We start from the raw sequence: 18,504 nt of genomic DNA, 5'->3' as shown, positions 1-18,504 counted from the left end.
TGTTTGAATCACCTGAGTCTTCTGTGCACCGTGGGGTATTCCCTAGAGCCGTATTGCCACTTTAAGGACAATTTATGCAGACTAAAATTGAGTATAATCCTGGGCTGCAAAAGAAGTGTTAAAATAAAACTGTAAACACCGGATAATTCAGTGAAATCTAGATGCTAATGAAGCGAATACTTCCTGTTCCTTTCATTTCCAGTCTGGATAATTCGCACTAAAGCATCAACAGTTTTACTGAAGTCTTACAAAATTAACTCTTGCACTTCGTAGCTTCACATGCTCTGCTTTGGAGATGTTTGCACAAGTCACTGCATGCTATTAAAAACCAATGTGTGACCATGTCTGGATGTATTATGCAGGCAAGCGAGTTTAATCCGCTGACCGTTTCCCTCTCTATCTGTGCTTCTCAGTCCACAGTGCCACCGCCCACTTTCTCCATGCCAGTCACAGTGCCGGTGTCCAGTCAGAGCCCTCTGACATTCAGCAGTCCCAGCAGCCTCGTCACCACCTCCTTCATCACCTCCACTCTCACAGACCCGCGCCTGCTGTCACCACAGCAACCGCAGCTGCAGAGGAACACGGTTTCTCCAGGCCTGCCACAGAGACCTGCCAGCGCAGGTAAAATCCTGAGCAGATCAACGGGTACCAGTAAGAAAAGCAGGAAGGAGGAAATGAAATAGTAACTCATGTTGTGTACATGAGCTTATAATGTTGCCCCTGTGGGTGTCAGATTACCTAGAGCAGCTGTTTCAGTGACACACCACTGATTTATGCATAAAAATGACTGTCTGCTATGGAGTGGTTGCATAGTGTACTGATCTTTTTTATGATGATTATTTCTAGCTGATTTTACAAATTATATATCTAATATTGGATTTATAATTGTGCTGCTAATTATCTCTATTTTTAAATAATCTAAAGATAATTTAATTTAATCTTTAAAAACTAATAATTGAATAACATGGTTCAGTGTAATTTAAAAATACATTTAATCATACTGTACATTGTAAATTTGTGATACCTAAATCCCTTTTTTATTAGACAAAATAGTATAGAATTCTATTTGTTATTTTATTTTATTTTAACTAAAATTTTGATACATCCCTATGCCATGTAGTCTTTCTTCAGCTCATTCTGTTAAGTTTTCATTGAAGTAATTCAGGATCAGCTGAGTATCAACATCTTGAGAGATAGAATTGTAAACAAGGTTCAGTGGATCTCTTTGTGATTCGATCTCTCAAAGCTCCTTTGGAGGTGGTCAGGGACACATATCGCATTTGTAGTGTAAACGCTAATGTGTCCTGATGCATCCTTGAAAACTCGAAGGATTACCGACTCGCGTAGCATGAAATCTCTGCTAGGAAATGTTTTGAACAAAAACAAGTGCTTGATCGAGTCATTTTAGAATGGAACAGAAGCTTTGTTGGCACAAGGCAGAGAACTTTTGAATGGTAGCATACATATATAATATACTGTACAAAAACAGTGTACACGATGCATCTAAAATATGATGCATAAAATGCACAATGCTTCACTGAACGTACATTTCAGTATGACACATTCAAAAATCAATATAGTCATGAAATAAGACACTCTCCCTTAAAATTCTAGACCCCCTCCCCCAAAAGACACATGTTCAGACAGGTGTAAACAACAGTCTGTCTTGGCTGACCTTTTGTGATCAAATTCAGCTGAGACCAGTGTTGGGGAAAGTTACTTTTAAAAGTAATGCATTACAATATTGCGTTACTCCCTAAAAAATTAACTAATTACATTACTTAGTTACTTTTTATGGACAGTAATGCATTACAGTACGTTACTTTCGCGTTACTTTTTAAATATGAGCAGGGCTTGATTGTTTTTAATATAATACGTTTTATTTATAGCAAATGTAAAAGCCCTTTCACACCAAAAAGCGTGATGAATAAACCTCAGGCTGAAGGAAAAGTAAATTCATGTCTGTGCAGTAGAACACAAGAGAAGAAGGTTCAACACTCTAGCAATAATAAAAAAATAAATTAAAAAAAACACTGAACCACAATTGTTAGTTTGGTATTAGATACATTTGTGTTGTAACATATTTAATTATTGCAGGTTTGCGTCATATTCTGAGTTTGTATTTCACTGTTTTAATTAATTTTGATGAATACTAAATCAGTTTTTTTGCTAGTGGAATGAATTAATGCACATTCACATTTAGTCTAGAACTACATCTTGTTCACACAGCGCACACAACGCCTCTGCACTTCCGATTTCTCTCAATATGGGGACAGGAGACTTGTCAGTCAACAAATGGGAAAACAAAGTAACTGGCATTACTTTTTTTTAAAAATAACTCTGATATTTTCTTGTAAATTAAAAAGTAATGCATTACTTTATTAGTTACTTTTAAAAAGTAATCTGATTACGTAACTCACGTTACTTGTAATGCGTTACCCCCAACACTGACTGAGACTAATGTTATTTCCTTATATTTGGTCCAAAAACTTCATGTTTAGTTCCAGATTTGTTTGACTTTAGATCTAGATTTAGAGTCTGTTGTCTAGACTCAAAATTGTAGCCTTCCTCTAAGCTATTCTGTCCTTTTTCCAGGTGCTCTTTTGGGAGGTGACCTCAACAATTCAAACGGAGCGTGCCCAAGCCCTGTGGGTAAGTCTTTCCTCCTACCAGCCAGACGGTCCCGATAATACCTCTTTATTTTCACCTGAATAATGCATCAGTCTGAGTCAAACTGCTTAAAATTGAAGGGCACGGTCAAGAGTGGAGTGAGAGTTTTCAATCTCATCCGATAAGATCTGATCTGATCTGACTGTGATTATGAGAATGACAGCAGCTCTATGAAGGTTGTCAGGGCAGAAAAATCTGAAAGCAGGTGATCAGGCTATCGGACATCCAGTGTATACTCACACACCTGTTTGCTCATGACAGCTGAAGCTCACACTGTGTTCTTCAAGCATGCCTGTAAACACCCTCATGGGACCATGAGGCACGAGTGACAAATGTTATGGGTCAACACCACACATCATTTTTCCTACTCCGTCCTTTCATTTTCGTACATTTATTTTTTGCTTATTTTTTTGTTTCTGTGCCCCTTGCATAATTGTCTTCCCATCCTCTTACCCTCTCAGCTGTTCTTTATATCCCACTCATGACATTCTGAATACCCAGCTTAAACCAGCACGCGCCGTCCCTCCCCTCCCCCTCTGTCACACTCCCCTCTCTCCTCCCAGCCAATCTTGACAGTTCCTGACAGCTGTAGGTTCTCCTGCCTCTGAACTTCAAAGAGCACACGAGTCTCATGGACATTTTAAGTGGGCATTTATAATGTGAACATTTAATCTGTGAAGAGGCTGAAGGTCCTTGTGGAGTGACTGGAAAAACACCTCCCATTTTTGGGGATTGTGTGTGTTGTCTTTGGCACATTCCATGAATATGCCTTATTTTGGTGTTCATTGTAATTTTTTTGAGTCCAATTTCCATTTTTATTTTATTTTTTTATGTGAAGTATTAAATTTAAACCTAAATTTAACCAAGAATTAAATTATACAATTTTTTTTTTTGTCAGTAATTTTGGTCCAAAAATAGTCTGCCCATTATAGTGCTGGGCAACAATTAATCGCAAAATGTGTACATAATGTGTGTACTGTATACATTTATGTGTTTATATAAAGACACACACACGTACAGTAAATATTTAGAAAATATTTAGATAATTTATTACATTTTATGCAGCGCTTTTCTGGGCACTCAAAGAGCTTTACATAGAAGGGGGTATCTCCTCAACCACCACCAGTGTGCAGCATCCACCTGGATGATGCGATGGCAACCATATTGTGCCAGAATGCCCACCACACACCAGCTTATTGGTGGAGAGAAGACAGAGTGGTGAAGCCAATCAGCAGATATGGAGATGGTTAGGAGGCCATGATGGTCAGAGGCCAATAGGCGAATTTGGCTAGGATGCCACCTCTACTCGTTTGAAGGACATCCTGGGATTTTTAATGACCACAGAGTCAGGACCTCAGTTTAACGTCTCATCCGAAAGACATAATGTATTTACATTAGGGCTGGACAATATGGTGACAATTTATATCACAATTTATTTCTTAATTTCGGACAATACAATATAATTCTGATATCGATATGAACACTTAAAAAAAAAAAAAAGCCTCATATAAACGGCCAAGAATGCCCGCACGGATATCTGTGCATACAAACCTCATATAAAACCATTTAATATCAAAAAACGGCACAAATAATGTTCTCCTTTTATTTGTTTTTAGCCTTTATACAAACAAGAAATGTGAAATCACTGTCAAATAATCGTTTCAGACTAATATCATTAACTTCAAACTATAGACTAACATACACTCCCAGTTAAAAGTTTTTGAACCGTAAGATTTTTTATGTTTTTAAAGAACTCTCTTCTGCTCAACAAGTCTTCATTTATTTGATCCAAAATACAGCAAAAACAGTAAAAAAAAATATATTTTTACTATTTAAATTACCTGCTTTCTAATTGAAAATATTTAAAAATGCAATTTATTCTTCTGATTTCAAAGCTATATTTTTTGCATCATAACTCCAGTCACATGATCTTTCAGAAATCATTCTAATATTCTGATTTGCTGCTAAAAAAAAAAACATTTATTATTATGTTGAAAACTGCCGAGTATAATTTTTTTCAGGTTTCTTTGATTAATAGAAGGTTTAATAGAACAGCATTTATCTGAAATAGAAATCTTTTGTAATGTTATAAATGTCTTTGTCATCACTTTTGATCAATTTAAAATATCCCTGCTAAATAAAAATATAAATTTCGATAATTTCTTTCCTAAAAAAGAAAAATCATACTGACTCCAATCTTTCAATGGAATAATAGTGTATAATGTTACAAAAGCTTTTTATTTCAGATAAATGCTGTTCTTTGGCTCTTTCTATTCATCAAAGAATTGTGAAAAAAAATTTACTCAACAGTTTTAAATATTCATAATCAGCAAATCAGCATATTTGAATGATTTCTGGATCATGTGACACTGAAGACTGGAGTAATGATGCTGAAAATTCAGCTTTAATCACAGGAATAAATTACATTTTCAAATATATTCAAATAGAAAGCAGTTAATTTAAAAAGTAAAAAATATTTCAAAATTGTACTGTTTTTGCTTTACTTTGGATCAAATAAATGCAGGCTTGGTGAGCAGAAGAGAATTCTTAAAATAAAAATCTTACTTTTCAAAAACTTCTAAATGGAAGTATAGACTCATTATTCTTATAGATTGAAACAAATGTGCTTTAGCCAGTATAAAGAGTGTGAAAAGTGTTCTGAGTTGCTGCAAAAAAAGAGCTACAACAAAAGCATGTTGCTGGAGACAGGCTTATTGAAAATGCAAACTGATTGTCTGCCAGCAGGAGGCGCTTTGAGAGCGATAGAACTAGCGGTTTCTCCAGTAATTACTGTAATCAAAGCAGCTCCGCTTATGAACCCTTATTTATCAGATATAATGAAAATGCAATAAATACTTTTCTGAAGACAGTGTACATTCATATGAAAACCCACAACGTGTTTTGCTTTTGATAAATAAATGTATGGGAAATAACGGTAATGCATATAGAAATATGGTAAATGTGTTTAAAAATCATATCACCTCAAAATCATATCGTAAATGTGTTTTAAAATCATATCACACGTGTAGATATATATATATACACATACACGTGTGTGTGTTAATTTAAATGACTAAAATAAATGAATTTGACATTCTGTACATTTCTTGCTGTGGAGTCAATAATTGTTTTCTTAAAAAACTTTTAAGAAGCTCTTAACAAACTGCTTTTCTCTGTCCATTACCACTCCTTGTGTCTCATTCTCTCTCTCTCTCTCTGTCAATTGCCCCTCCCTTCCATCCATTCTCAGCTGTTGCTCTGGGAATGTCAGCATTGACGTCATGTAGCATTCCTACAATTCCCATGAGAGAGAGGGACAGAGCGCGAAAGAGACATGGACAGAGACAAAAAGAAAAAAGCATTCAGTCCCTTTGAAGTGGAGATTAGTAGAGGCCAGGGCCTACAACCAACACTCTGACTTATTTACTCACATAAACAGCACGCTCACATATACATGCTCATATCCACAATTTTCACCAGCATACTTTCTGATCCAAGTTCATAGTGTGTTTATACATATATGTTTCTGTCCCAGTCCCCCTCTAAAAACCAGACTGAACTTAAAGCTGTGTTTCCCGGGGCAGAGAACAGCTGAGCACATCTCTTCTCTGCTGCCAAGGAATTGCAGCTCTCTTTGCAAGCTCTTTCCATTCATAGCTGCTGACGCGGTTGTTGCTCTCTCTCTCTCTCTCTCTCTCTCACACACACACACACACACACACACACACACACACACACACATATGCGCGCGCGCGTGTCTAGCGGAGCAACACACAATTGTTGTTGCCCTGTAACCAGAGCTCAGATAGGATAAAATATCAAACTGCAAACGCCTCTCCAGTCTGAAGCTCTTAAATAATTCATAAACTGACAACTCCACTTTTTTAATTTAGTGTATTAATTTAGTTTAGTTTTTAAAGCGTCAGCTTATAGCACATTTTAGAAGCAGCAGGGGAGACTGGGCTTGGTTGGCAGGGCTTCCATAACTTTATTCAATATCTTTGGTGTTAAACATATTAAGACGACCAAGCAAGGTAAAAATGAAAGTGTACAATCCTAAGTAAAAAAAAAAAAAAAAGTTGAATGTCCAAAAATATTTAAAGAAAAAGCTTTTGATCACTTTTGATAATGTGGAGTACAGATTTGCTGATTTCTTGAAAAGCTTTTTTTTTTTCCTTTTTCTTATTTATTTATTTATTTGAATAGGAGTTGTCTTCTGGCTAACTTTATTTGTAAAAAGAATCAGAATGGTTTTATGTACACTAAACTATTAAATTGTACACTAAACTACTTTATGTACACTAAACTACTAAATTGTTTCCTATTTTGATTAGATAACATAGCTTTAAAAAAATTAATTAAATGTAATTGTTTTTTATTCATTTTTGGTTTGTCACAGGTTTTAGTCATGATAGGATATCTTGATATGATGTTACAAAGTGTTGCTGTATGTTACTTTGAGACAGCACCCTTTTATTAACCAAAAATATATCCAGTGCCATCCAACTCTTGTAGCCAACCAACCCTGTCCCTCCTACAGCCGCGTGTTAAAATAGCATTGCTAAAAATATTTGTAGTATAATTTTTGGATATTTCTGTTCAGCTGAGACTTCTGTGCGTTACCATAGCACTAGCAAGTGACGTTCATATCGTGCTGAGAGAATAGTGTTATTCAGTTTCAGAATGTGGGAAAACATTGGGAAAGTCCCCAGTCTCTCTCTCTCAGCCATTCTCTGAAACACACATCATAACATACTCTGCCTTCCTCTGGAAAAACTGCCCTTGAGTGGGACTACTTATCAGATCAAACATTACATGTGCTACAACATCATAAACAAAATATTTCAATATATTTCAATAACCAAGCTGGGAAGAAAGTCATGGAACAGGGTGAACTGGTGTCAGTTAGATACCTTGATCCCTTCCTTGTGTGCGTCTGCTTTTGTGGATGTTTCCTCCTTGAAAGGAATGCGGTTCTCCAACCTAAAAACCAGTAACTATTAATCCTCCAATTACAACATAATAGGCTTGTAATCCCGGAAAAACAGAGGATTTGGTTTGCAGGAGTAAGTGTTAGAAAACACATGTGCCGTGGTGAGGGAGAACGTAATAGGATTATTCTCCCTGGTGGGTAATTATTGTGTTTTTCCCATCAATACAAATTACAGAAAACAGAAAATATGATAACGTCGTGGATCTGATTTTTTTGTTAAAAAAATGCAAGAAATTCAGTTTCTTAGGGTTGAGAACGAAACCAAGGATTTTGGGAAAAAATACCAGCTTTCTGTTGACATTTTTTTGTGTTTTCCTGGTTCTCTTTCTATAGCCAATGGTTACGTCAGTGCCAGGGCCTCCCCAGGACTCCTCTCAGTCTCCAACGGCAACAGCATGGGGAAAGGAGTGCAGGCTAAATCTCCCCCTCCATCCAACACTCAGATGGTGAACAGTCGCAAACCGGACCTTCGGGTCATCACCTCCCAGAGCAAGGGTCTCATGCAGCTGGTGAGCACTTCAACATTACTCTACAGGAGCTTCAGGGGTCCTAACATCATCAAATCTCAAAGCTGTTCCATGTTACAACTTATGATGGCTAATGTTAGAGATGGGAGTAGGTCTAGGCTCTCAATTTGATCCTACACAAGGATTTCTCACAAGGACCATGAGAGGGGGATGTAAAGCTGTCAGATACACTGAGCAGATTCGTACATGTCTGTCTGTCTGCTCTCAGTGTGTGTGTGTGTGTGTGTGCGTGTGTGACCCCCTTTTCACCTGGTGTTAAGATCCATCCAGATTGATCCAATCTCAAGTAACCAGTACTAAATACAGATGTAAACGTGTCAGAAACATTTTGTCACCACAATATATAAACTGTTTGTAGATTATACATTTTAAAATTTGCTGGTATCAAGCAGCTTTAAAAGGAATTAAAAATAAGTTATAATACTATATAAAAATTATTTTTTTTAAATTAATATCAATGACAAGGAGTGCATTAAACGTCACATTATGTCAGGGTTTGCCAAACTGGGATTTGCGACAGAACTGCAGTTAATTAAAGCTAATACTTAAGCTGGGTGGACATACCAAATATTAAAGGCGCCATAGAATGGAAAACTGTATTTACCTTGGCAAAGTTGAATAATAAGAGTTCATTAATGTTTACGCCACCAACATTTGCATAACGTGTACCAGCCCTTGTTCTAGGCCAGCTGGACCTGCACGGCTGAATAATCGATGCAGTGTTGCCAGCTTTTACTGTAAAAAAAAAAAGAAAAAAAAAAGGTACAAAATAAACTGATAAGATAAAGATATTGGTTTCAAAAGTGTCTAAAGAAGTGCAAAAAAAGTGGAAAAGACAAGTCCAAAAATGCTTATTAAATCTGGATCTGGCAACACAGAGGCTTGCAAAATCATTCAAAATCAGTATCTTCGCCTGATACAGGCTCAAACATATAAGGTTGGATGCCTAATCTCTCCATCGTTCACAATCAAGCCAGACAGTAGAGATCTGTTTGCTGTGTGAACTACCGAAATGAGCCACACTGTGAAAGAACCAATCAGAGCAGAGCTCAACATTATTGTTCATGACCCTTCCAAATAAGGTAATAACAGACCATGTGTGTTGGAGTAGTAATCTCTGTTTTCTGTTTGTTTATGGACTCGCAGACAGATGAAGAGCTGGAGCTGGTGAGTGAGGTGAATACAGCTCAATTCTTTTGACCGTTGTGCTGTGAACGGTGTTACACAACATTTGATGAATGTAATGGATGTTGTGTATTGAACTATTTTTTTTCTTCAGCTTTTTTATACACGCAATTATTGCAATTATTCACTGATCAAGTTTAATTGATTAAACAGTTTGATTAGTTTAAAAAAAATTATATTTATTTATTTAGCTGTGTTAAGGAATACAGTGTTTTTTATGTATCATCTAATTGGCGGTCAGTGATTTGGAGTGAAATGCAAGCTGTTTATTCAGTTGCAGGCTGACTGCCTGATTATTGTGTACAGCTTTAAATGAATGCACACACTCAAGGCAAAATGCACATATGCATGGGTTGATCTCACATGAATCAGACACACTAGATCAAATGTGGAACGCAGCAAAGCAGAAGCCCTCACTCCAGAAATCAATTTGCCTGTCTGTCTCTCTCGCACCTTCTTTCACTTCTTAATGACTTTTCCTCTAATGATTGTGGTCCAATGACACATTAAGTGTAGTGCATGCACATCTCAGTTTGGTGCGGGAAGGGAGGGTGTTTCAGCCATCTCAGCATCTGGATCTGTGAGCAGGGCAAACCAATGTCCAATGACTGCTGAATCATGGGAGTCTGTTGACTGAAAAAGTGCCCTTGTAGAACCAAGAGGACTCTCAAAGCGCCAGAGGGCTTTAAATGCAAATGTTTGACACTGGTTTGCCCTGGAGACATACTCTACCCATTTTGGTATTGTGTGTTATGTAGTGAAGTGTATTTCTGCATGACTGAGAGCTGGGCTCAACAATGAGGATTTTTTTGTGTGGTGAGAAAGTCAAATTTGAATTGCCCTCCCAACATACACTGTTATCTCCTTTAGGAAAGTACTTATATAACCGATCTGTATAACTGATTTATACAGATCGCTGTATAAACACCTCAGTTCTAACGGCAGTGCTGAGCGTGAGTGAGTGTGATCATCCTTTCATCTTTACTACTAGTTTTAACATGAAAGAAACATGAATGAACATCTCAAGTACCTCGTGTAATCACTCAATCAGTGTTTTAACCATGGAAAGATGTCAATAAAATTTCACGTAGCATTTCATTTACCTCAGGCAAGTCGACGCATCAGTGTCCACATCTCGTTAGTTCGCTAGAGAAATGAAATCCTTAGAAGAGCATTTTGCAAAATATTGGAACGTATACTTATTATATTTTACTTTATCTGTTAGTGACGTCTTAATTTTTTTATGTATCTTTAAATAAATCCATTATGAAACAAGTTATGACAGCCACTATGTACATGAATATATTTCAACAACAAATAGAAATGGTATAATTTAGAAGTTAATTTAAAAACTGCATTATGTGCAGTTTACATGCTTTTTTTCTTTTTTTCTTTTGGCCTCTGTTGTTAATTGTAGCCTTGTAGTAGGCTAATGTGAAAGGGCTTTCTGTGGTTTAGAGCATAATCAAAGATAAACCACAATTTCTTAAAAATAAAAAAAAGAAGCAATTTTATGTTTAGTTTTACCTGACGCCGTACCCCTAAACATGATGTCAAAACTGAGGCACGTTGTTTGTGGACCGTTACACCCCTAGTTCATACACATACATGTCATTTCAGAGACGTTTATGACCATTCTTTCCTGGAAAGCGAGTGCATATACTTCTCATTCATCTCATGTTATCTCTCGCTTTTTCTATCCTGTCTTTCCAGAACGCTCAGCGGTTAGGAGCCTCTCAAGTGACCCAGCCTCTTACCACACCAGTGGTTTCCGTGGCAACGCCGAGCCTCCTGACTCCGTTCTCCATGCCAACCGCCTACAACACAGGTGAGAGTGACATCATAGCGAGAAGCCAAGACATCCGTCACTCCGCAGGCCTGCACACATTATCAACACTATAAGAATCAGAACTGTGTTTTTTTGCCAACTCTGTAAAGGAATATGCATTAAATGTACATCTTTATTTTCATGCAGAGTACCAGCTAACAAGTGCAGATCTCACAGTCCTCCAGGCCTTCACACCGTCGGGTGCACTGTTGCCAGGCAACATGACCACTTGGCAACAGCAGCAGCAGCCATCTATATCCCAACAACAACAGCAGCAGCCATCACTATCCCAGCAGCAGCAGCAGCAACAGCAGCAGCAGCTAACTCTGGCGTCCCTCAGTAACCTTGTGTACGTCATTTGCCTTTTACAGACTCTCTGTCTCTTGCTCACACCTACTCACACATGCACCTGGTTCTTCACTAACCACATGTCCATAGTGTGAGCCCGCATGCACCACATCTACTTCCTGTCTACAGTGTAGAGATGAGTGTTTCTCTGATATACGCCTCTCTAGTCTGAGTCTACCTTTAGCTACATCTAGCTCGATATTGTAAATGTTAGCGGGCAACCATTTAAATTAGTTTAATATATTTAATGGAAATAATAATGTGAAATAATAATTAAAATACAGTTAAGAAGTTTGGGGTCAGTAAGATTTATGCATTAAATTGATCACAGTAAAGATATTTATAATTTTACAAAAGATATAAATGTTGTTTTATTTATCAAAAATTCAGAAAAAAGTAACCACAAAAATATTAAACCATTGTTTTTAATATTAATAATAAGAAATGTTTGGAGTGTCAAATTAGCTAAATGATTTCTGATGAATCATAAGTTACATTTTATAATATATTAAATAGAAAACCATTATTTTAAGTTACAATTATATTTCACATTATATTTCATTATTATTTTACAATATAAAGAATGCAGCTTTGGTAAGAATAAGTGACTTCTTTCAAAAACATTTAAATCTTACCGCCCCCAAAAGGTTTGTTCACAGATAATAATAAATAATTGAATGGATGATGAAAATAAGTTTGAACACTTCCAAGAGGTATAAATAAATTTAAAGACATAGTTCACCTAATATTCTGTCATTAATTAATCACCCTCATGTAGTTCCAAACTCGTAAGACCTTTGTTCATCTTGAGAACACTAATTAAGTTATTTTGAATCCAAGAGCTTTCTGACCCTTTATAGGCAGTAAGGCAACTGACACATTCATCTTTAAAATAGTCCATGTTACATGTAGTGGTGTCAACCTTAATTTTATGAAGCTACGAGAATAATTTTTCTGCTCAAAGAAAACAAAAATAACGACTTTATTCAACAGTTTCACTCTTTGGAATGACATGAGGGGGAGTAAATAATGACATAATTTACATTTTTGGGTGAACTATTCCTTTAAATGATCAACCTAGATAATTAATGCTGTAAAAACAAATTGTTCATTGTCAGTTCAAGATAGCTGATTGCACCTAAGTGTTACCGTTTAACATTGAGCTGACATTTATTTTTTAGAAGGTGCATTAGCACTAACTAGTGTCTTTCCTAGGCAACATTTTTGGATGTTATTCTCTGAATAAGACACTCATACGTTGTTACATTATTAATCTGCAATTTTCCCAGCACACATAACTGTAAAACTTTAATCTAGTTGCATTTTGTGTCTCTCTGCTTAATCAGCTATGGAGGGAACATCCCAACTACTCTGTGACTCAAAACTGGGCATCTAGGCGCCCTGAATATGATGTGATTTTAATGTACAGGGCAGAACAGCTGAAAGCCTGCGCTACCTATTTTCTCTTTATGCATCACATAATATCCTGGGGCTCAGGTCAAGGGCAGATGTATGCTACATTATTAGCACGACACACATGTACTTTGATGTGATTTTTGCTCTTTTTTTTTCTTTCTCAGTTTTATTTAGCGGGTCATGTTCTCATATTAGCGATTACATGAACAAGAAGTAATGACAGCGGAGGCTAACGATCATCAGTAGATCGCACATTCTAAAGCCTGCATATTCTCCCTCAGAGACTGACCTAAATAACGTCTTTCAGTCTCCCACACAGACGTTTTCCTCTTTTTCTTCCCAGTTCTCTCCTCCCCATTGCTCCCCATGGGGGGCAAACATGGAGGTCTTCTAGTCTGGCTTTAATGCCTGCTAACAGCGGGGTTAGTGCTGTGCTATGCTCTCATTAGTGTGACTGTTCGCTCAGAGGGAGGGGGCACTTTTGTTAATGCGGAGTACAAATTTGCTGATTTCTGGAGCAGGTCTAACCTGCTGTGTGTGTGTTTTGTGTGCTCTCTCTCATTTGTTTACAGCATGTGGGGCTCCGACAAACAGAACGGAGAGATGGCTCACTGCATCTCTGGTCTGGCTGCTAATCTCAGGTGAATGGCACCCTATAGGCGCTCTGTGTCAGCCAGTCAAACCGTGGGCTCTCTGTGTCAGCCAGTCATATTCTGTGGGTGCAGTGTGTCAGCCAATTACACGCCGCTGTCCTGTCTGTCACCTGCCATGGACTTGTTGTTATGGTTACTGTCTCGGACCGTGCTGAAGAATGTTTGCGCTTTTATCGTCTTACTGATGACCATCTCATTATCGTTAAATCCAAATTTAGCATTTTATATGTGTATATTTTTTCCCCGTTCATTGTTTACGAGTGCCCTTTACACAAGCATTCAGGGGTTTTCTGATAAATGTAGCTCTTAATGTCCTGATAACGGAGCAGGTAGAGATTAGTATTCCAAAGTAGGACAGACATCTCCATCATGTCCTCCCAAGTGGGTCAGGACTCTCTGGGGTTCGTTCGCCCGTCCGTTTGTAACCTGCCGCATGGCCACACGTTCATCACGCCAGCATATCCTGCTCTGAATCACCTCGAGCAGCACACATTATATAAACCAGGCTGTTCAGCACAGCAGCAGGCCGAGGCTTAAAAAGTTTATCTGCAGTTACTGTATGATCATCATTTTAAACGACAGCAATGCACAATTTTGAACATTATACGTCCACTGTTCGGTGTTTTGTTTTTATGGGAATATAATGTAGTTAAAGGTATAGTTCTCAATGTCGTTCCAAACCCTTAAGACCTTAGTTCATCTTCGAAACACAAATTAGGATATTTTTTGTTCTGAAGATCACAAAGGTCTTACGGGTTTGGAACAACATGAGGGTGAGTAATTATTGACAGAATTTTCATTCTCTTTAAATATATCATACATAAATTTTATAAGTTACAAAGAAATTGTGGGTAATACATTAAATGTATTAATCTGTCTTTTGATAGTTTTAAAAAGAATTGTAACATCTGTAGCTTATTGTTAATTAATTTACACGTTGATTCAGGTTTTAATACTAGCGATGAAAGTTTCACTGAACTATTCATTCTTATGAGAGTTTCTCTAAAGGTCAGTCAGGGTCAATGTTGCTTTTCTGTCACTAGCTGTTTCTTTATTATGTATTCTATAATGTTATCATTCATATCCTATAATGAAAATAAACTGTGAAGTTCTGTCACTGACCTCAAGGGGGCATAAGAATAGTTTTAATGTCATCCCATATTATGTGGCCTGTCTATTCTCAGTTCAAAGAAAGTATTATGCCAGATGTGCTGTAGGTATTAGGTTTAGCAGGACTGAGACCATATTTTCCTGTCTTCAGTATAACCATGAGCAGATTTCATTGATCAGTAATGCAGTAACCTTAAACCACTTTATCAGTACTTCCCACTGTCCTGACAGCAGCTGCTGCGTTCTCTGCAAACATACAGTGAATTCCAAATGAATTTCTCTCTCGTTATGGCTGAAGAGCCTGTCATTACGTCCCACTGTGGACCTGACTCCCTGCTCCTTCTAATATAAATGCTAATGGAGCCATGAGAGCTCCCCGCCGCTCCGTCACCCTGTCTTCTGCTCTCATGTCATCAAATCATTTTCCCTTGCACCATGACCTCGGTGGCCAGGCCGGACTGGGGTGAAGACTCACTCTTTCTGCTATATGTACTTCTGTTTTTGGAAGTAAGCATTGAGTTGGGTTTCTTTCTCCTGCTGAGCAGTCCATGTTAACTGTGCATATACATCTGTCTGTCCTCAACTGTTGTAGATGAGTAAATGCTGTGATGTGTGCGTGTTTGTCAAATGACATTGATTATTGTAGATGCTAGATTGGGTTTCGCCTGTCTCTCTCTATGCAGTGTGACTTCTCAGGGCAGCTTACTCTTGGGCAGGGAGGAAGGGATCAGCTGGTACTGTATCTGGCTTTTCCTCTCTCCGTCTGTCTCTGTTTGTTGTCTGTCTTGTGGCCGTTTTCTATGCGCTAATGGCGCTAACTCTCCCGCTCTCTCTTTGGTTTCTCTCTATCAGTTTCTGGCTGTTTGGCTGTAGGAAGCTGGGCTTTGTCTTTGTCAGTGATTTGCTGAGTTGGCCCTTCTTTGTGTTTTGCATCAGAACATACTGAAACAGCACCTGCACCATCATCAATCAGCCTGTACAGAGCCACAAGACCAAACTTCCCTCTCACCCTCACGCTGTCCTGGCTCTCTTTCCCTTAGTTCACTTACAGTACATCCTTTATTTTTTTTTGTCCTTTCCTTTCCTTTCTTTTTCATTTTATTTACTCTTTCATATGCCTCTCTCTTTCTTTTCCTCTCCATTTCTTCTCTATTTATTTCCCTTTACTTTCCTTTTATTTCCTTTCTCTTTCCTTTAATTTCCCCTTATCATTTTAAACAAAATAATTTCCATTTTCCTGTTGTTTCCCCTTTTCTTTGATAAAATTTTTTCTCTTCTCCTTTTTTATTCTCTTTTCTTTGCCCATTCCTTTTTTATTTCTTCTCTTTTTTTCATTTTCTTTCTTCTGCTTTCTATCCTGTTTTCTTAACTTTCCCTCATCTTTTCTGTCCTTTTCATTTTTCCTTTCCAATTTCCTTTCCTTTATTTTTCCTTTTTTCTCTTATTTTATCTCATCTTATCTTCTATTCTATTCCATTCTCTTCCTTTTACCTTCCATTTCTTTCCAAAAAAATCACTGGTATAATCCCAACATAAATGATACACTAAATACAGTGCATTAGGCTGCTGTCTAATTACACTGGCACATAAACAAACACACTCACTGCAGTAAAGGGTGTGTGGCATGTTGTGTTTGGTGAAAGGAGGCTGATCAAGTTGTGACTGCATGGCTAACAGGAGTTCAATGACTGATATTTTTCTGGCTTCTGTTCATTTTATAGCTTCTTTGTTGTACTATTGTTTTGTGTATACTGAAATGTGGCTGTTCAGAGGTAGTACAAAAGATGGTTAAGCTGTGGGTAGCCTTACTGTTTGTCCACACTTATGTTTGTCAAATTGTTATTGTAATGCATCAGGTGTCATCTTATTAATAGCGATGTCCATGATAGTAATTATTATTCTTTGTCCTTCTGCCGCAGGCCTGTGGGAACGCTCCCTCATGGAGCTACTCTGACGGTTAACACTAACCCCAACATCTGCATCAAATCCGAGCCAGTGTCTCCTAACCGGGATCGCAGCACCCCTAGTTCCACCGCCGGGGCAACAGGTGGCATATCAGGCCTAACTGTGAGCCAGTATCCAGCGACGCTGCGTTTGGAGCCCACCGGCCGCTCTCCCGTCGACAGCATCAGCAGTAACGGCAGCTCTTACGAAGGAAGCGACCGAGACGACGGAGGGCAGCCGCGCCCTCCCGATTTCAGCTCCGCCAGCCTGGGCCTCCTCCAAGCATCTGCAGAGCAGCAGGCCCAAGCAGAGCAGCAGGAATCAGCCAATGTGAAACGCATGAGACTGGACACCTGGGTCACATAAACACTGAAGGAGAGAGCGAGAGAGCTGCTCTCTCCCCCACTCATACACACACACCGACACAAACACACCCCTAGTGGCACCTGCTTTCAGCAGCCAGTCTCAGTCCGCACTTAGACACATGCATGCGCCTGTCTCTCTCTCACTCGTCTCACTCTGACACACTCATATTTACTGGTGTGTGTGTATATATTTATATAAATTATGCATATATGATCACACACACACACTAGACCTTCACACACGCAGTGGCCAATCCAATTGTAAACGTGTTCACGTATACGAGACTGAAGAGATGTACCGGGCCAGAATGGCTTTTGGTCATGTCTCAGATATCCCCGTCCCTGCTCAGAGAAGGCCGTCTGGATCTCAGATCAACTTTTACAGGCCTTACTGTCGACCCGATCAGAGTTCAGCGGCTCTGCTCTGTCCAAACAGCTTTTTATGTTGCATAGACAATCCTGTCAATCTCTTTTCTTTTTTTTTGTATTGATTTCTATTTTGTGTTGTTTTTGTATAAATGGTTGCATTTGCCATTTATCTTCTCGACTGACTTTCTCTCTTGCTTTTCCTCTTTCTTTTTATGTATTTGTTTTCTATCTGCTTGAGCCGCTGCCTTTAGAATCGCCCCAGTTCCTTTAAAGTAGGATCTCTTTATTTTGTTTTTCTAACTGCGCAAAAACTGCGCATAGTGTGCATCAGCTCTGAGACGGAGATGCTTATTCATTCGATCGCTAAACACAATTCAGCCACCCACACACACACACAAAAAAAACCTCCAGTCGATCATGTTCATTTTCGAAGCACAAACGCCGCTCCGCGTCCTCGATTTTCTGCGTACACGTGGACCGTAATTGTGGTGTCGTTGATGGAAATGTAGATCTATCTGTACTAATGAGATCCAGGCGTGCAGGAAATGTATCACCCTGCTGCGTGTGACTTGTGAGCAGCGATCTGCCACATTATGCTCTATTTATTGTTTTCTTCTGGCTGTGTAACTCAGAGATGAATTAGTTAACTTTATGGGACGAGTATGCTTAATGACTGTTTGTAAGATTCCAGAAATAAGTCTGAGTTGTTGTTTAACTCCAGATGCTCAGTGTTTCAGAACAGGTGAATACAGAGAGAGTTCATTTCAGCTAGCTCATTTTAGCTAAGAAAGAGATTGAGGTCATGTAGCGCTCTCTCTGTGTGTGTGTGTGTGTGTGTGTGTTTGTTTGAGAGAGAGAGAAGCGTTGTACATAGCGACGTATGTTCACATATATTCTGCTGGGTCTTTCTGAAACAGCCCTGTAATCTCAGTGGAACCGTCTCTGTCACCCTCTGCCTGTAAATAAACTGTACCGTGTTGTAAGTTAGCAAGGCGGAGAGGCAGATGAAGGAGGATTTGACTGTTTTTCAGCTCGACTCTTTTCTGTCGTTTTTATCCTGATGGCGCGCACTTTAAAATCTTTCACCCTCGTCCGC

The 18,504-nt window shown here is 38.5% G+C and overlaps 1 protein-coding gene across 11 annotated transcripts in view; it reads left to right on the top strand.

The window, feature by feature from the left end:
• The window catches only part of LOC132158541 (myocyte-specific enhancer factor 2D homolog), a 62,616-nt gene extending 44,819 nt beyond the window's left edge, over positions 1–17,797 (top strand). For 4 of the 11 annotated variants that reach the window (XM_059567983.1, XM_059567986.1, XM_059567985.1 and 1 more), the window contains exons 5-13: positions 414–621; positions 2,596–2,652; positions 7,997–8,172; positions 9,337–9,366; positions 11,089–11,203; positions 11,351–11,552; positions 13,540–13,608; positions 15,414–15,464; positions 16,650–17,797. In XM_059567983.1, coding sequence (XP_059423966.1) covers positions 414–621; positions 2,596–2,652; positions 7,997–8,172; positions 9,337–9,366; positions 11,089–11,203; positions 11,351–11,552; positions 13,540–13,608; positions 15,414–15,464; positions 16,650–17,040 — 1,299 coding nt within the window. In that variant the 3' untranslated portion in view covers positions 17,041–17,797. The remainder of the gene's footprint in view (positions 1–413; positions 622–2,595; positions 2,653–7,996; positions 8,173–9,336; positions 9,367–11,088; positions 11,204–11,350; positions 11,553–13,539; positions 13,609–15,413; positions 15,465–16,649) is intronic. The other 7 variants (XM_059567991.1, XM_059567992.1, XM_059567987.1 and 4 more) reach the window with 6 other exon arrangements.
• Positions 17,798–18,504: the final 707 nt, after the last annotated feature.

Source organism: Carassius carassius, chromosome 15 (assembly GCF_963082965.1).
Source record: "Carassius carassius chromosome 15, fCarCar2.1, whole genome shotgun sequence".
Lineage (NCBI taxonomy): Eukaryota > Metazoa > Chordata > Actinopteri > Cypriniformes > Cyprinidae > Carassius > Carassius carassius.
This window is presented reverse-complemented; position numbering and strand designations above follow the sequence as displayed.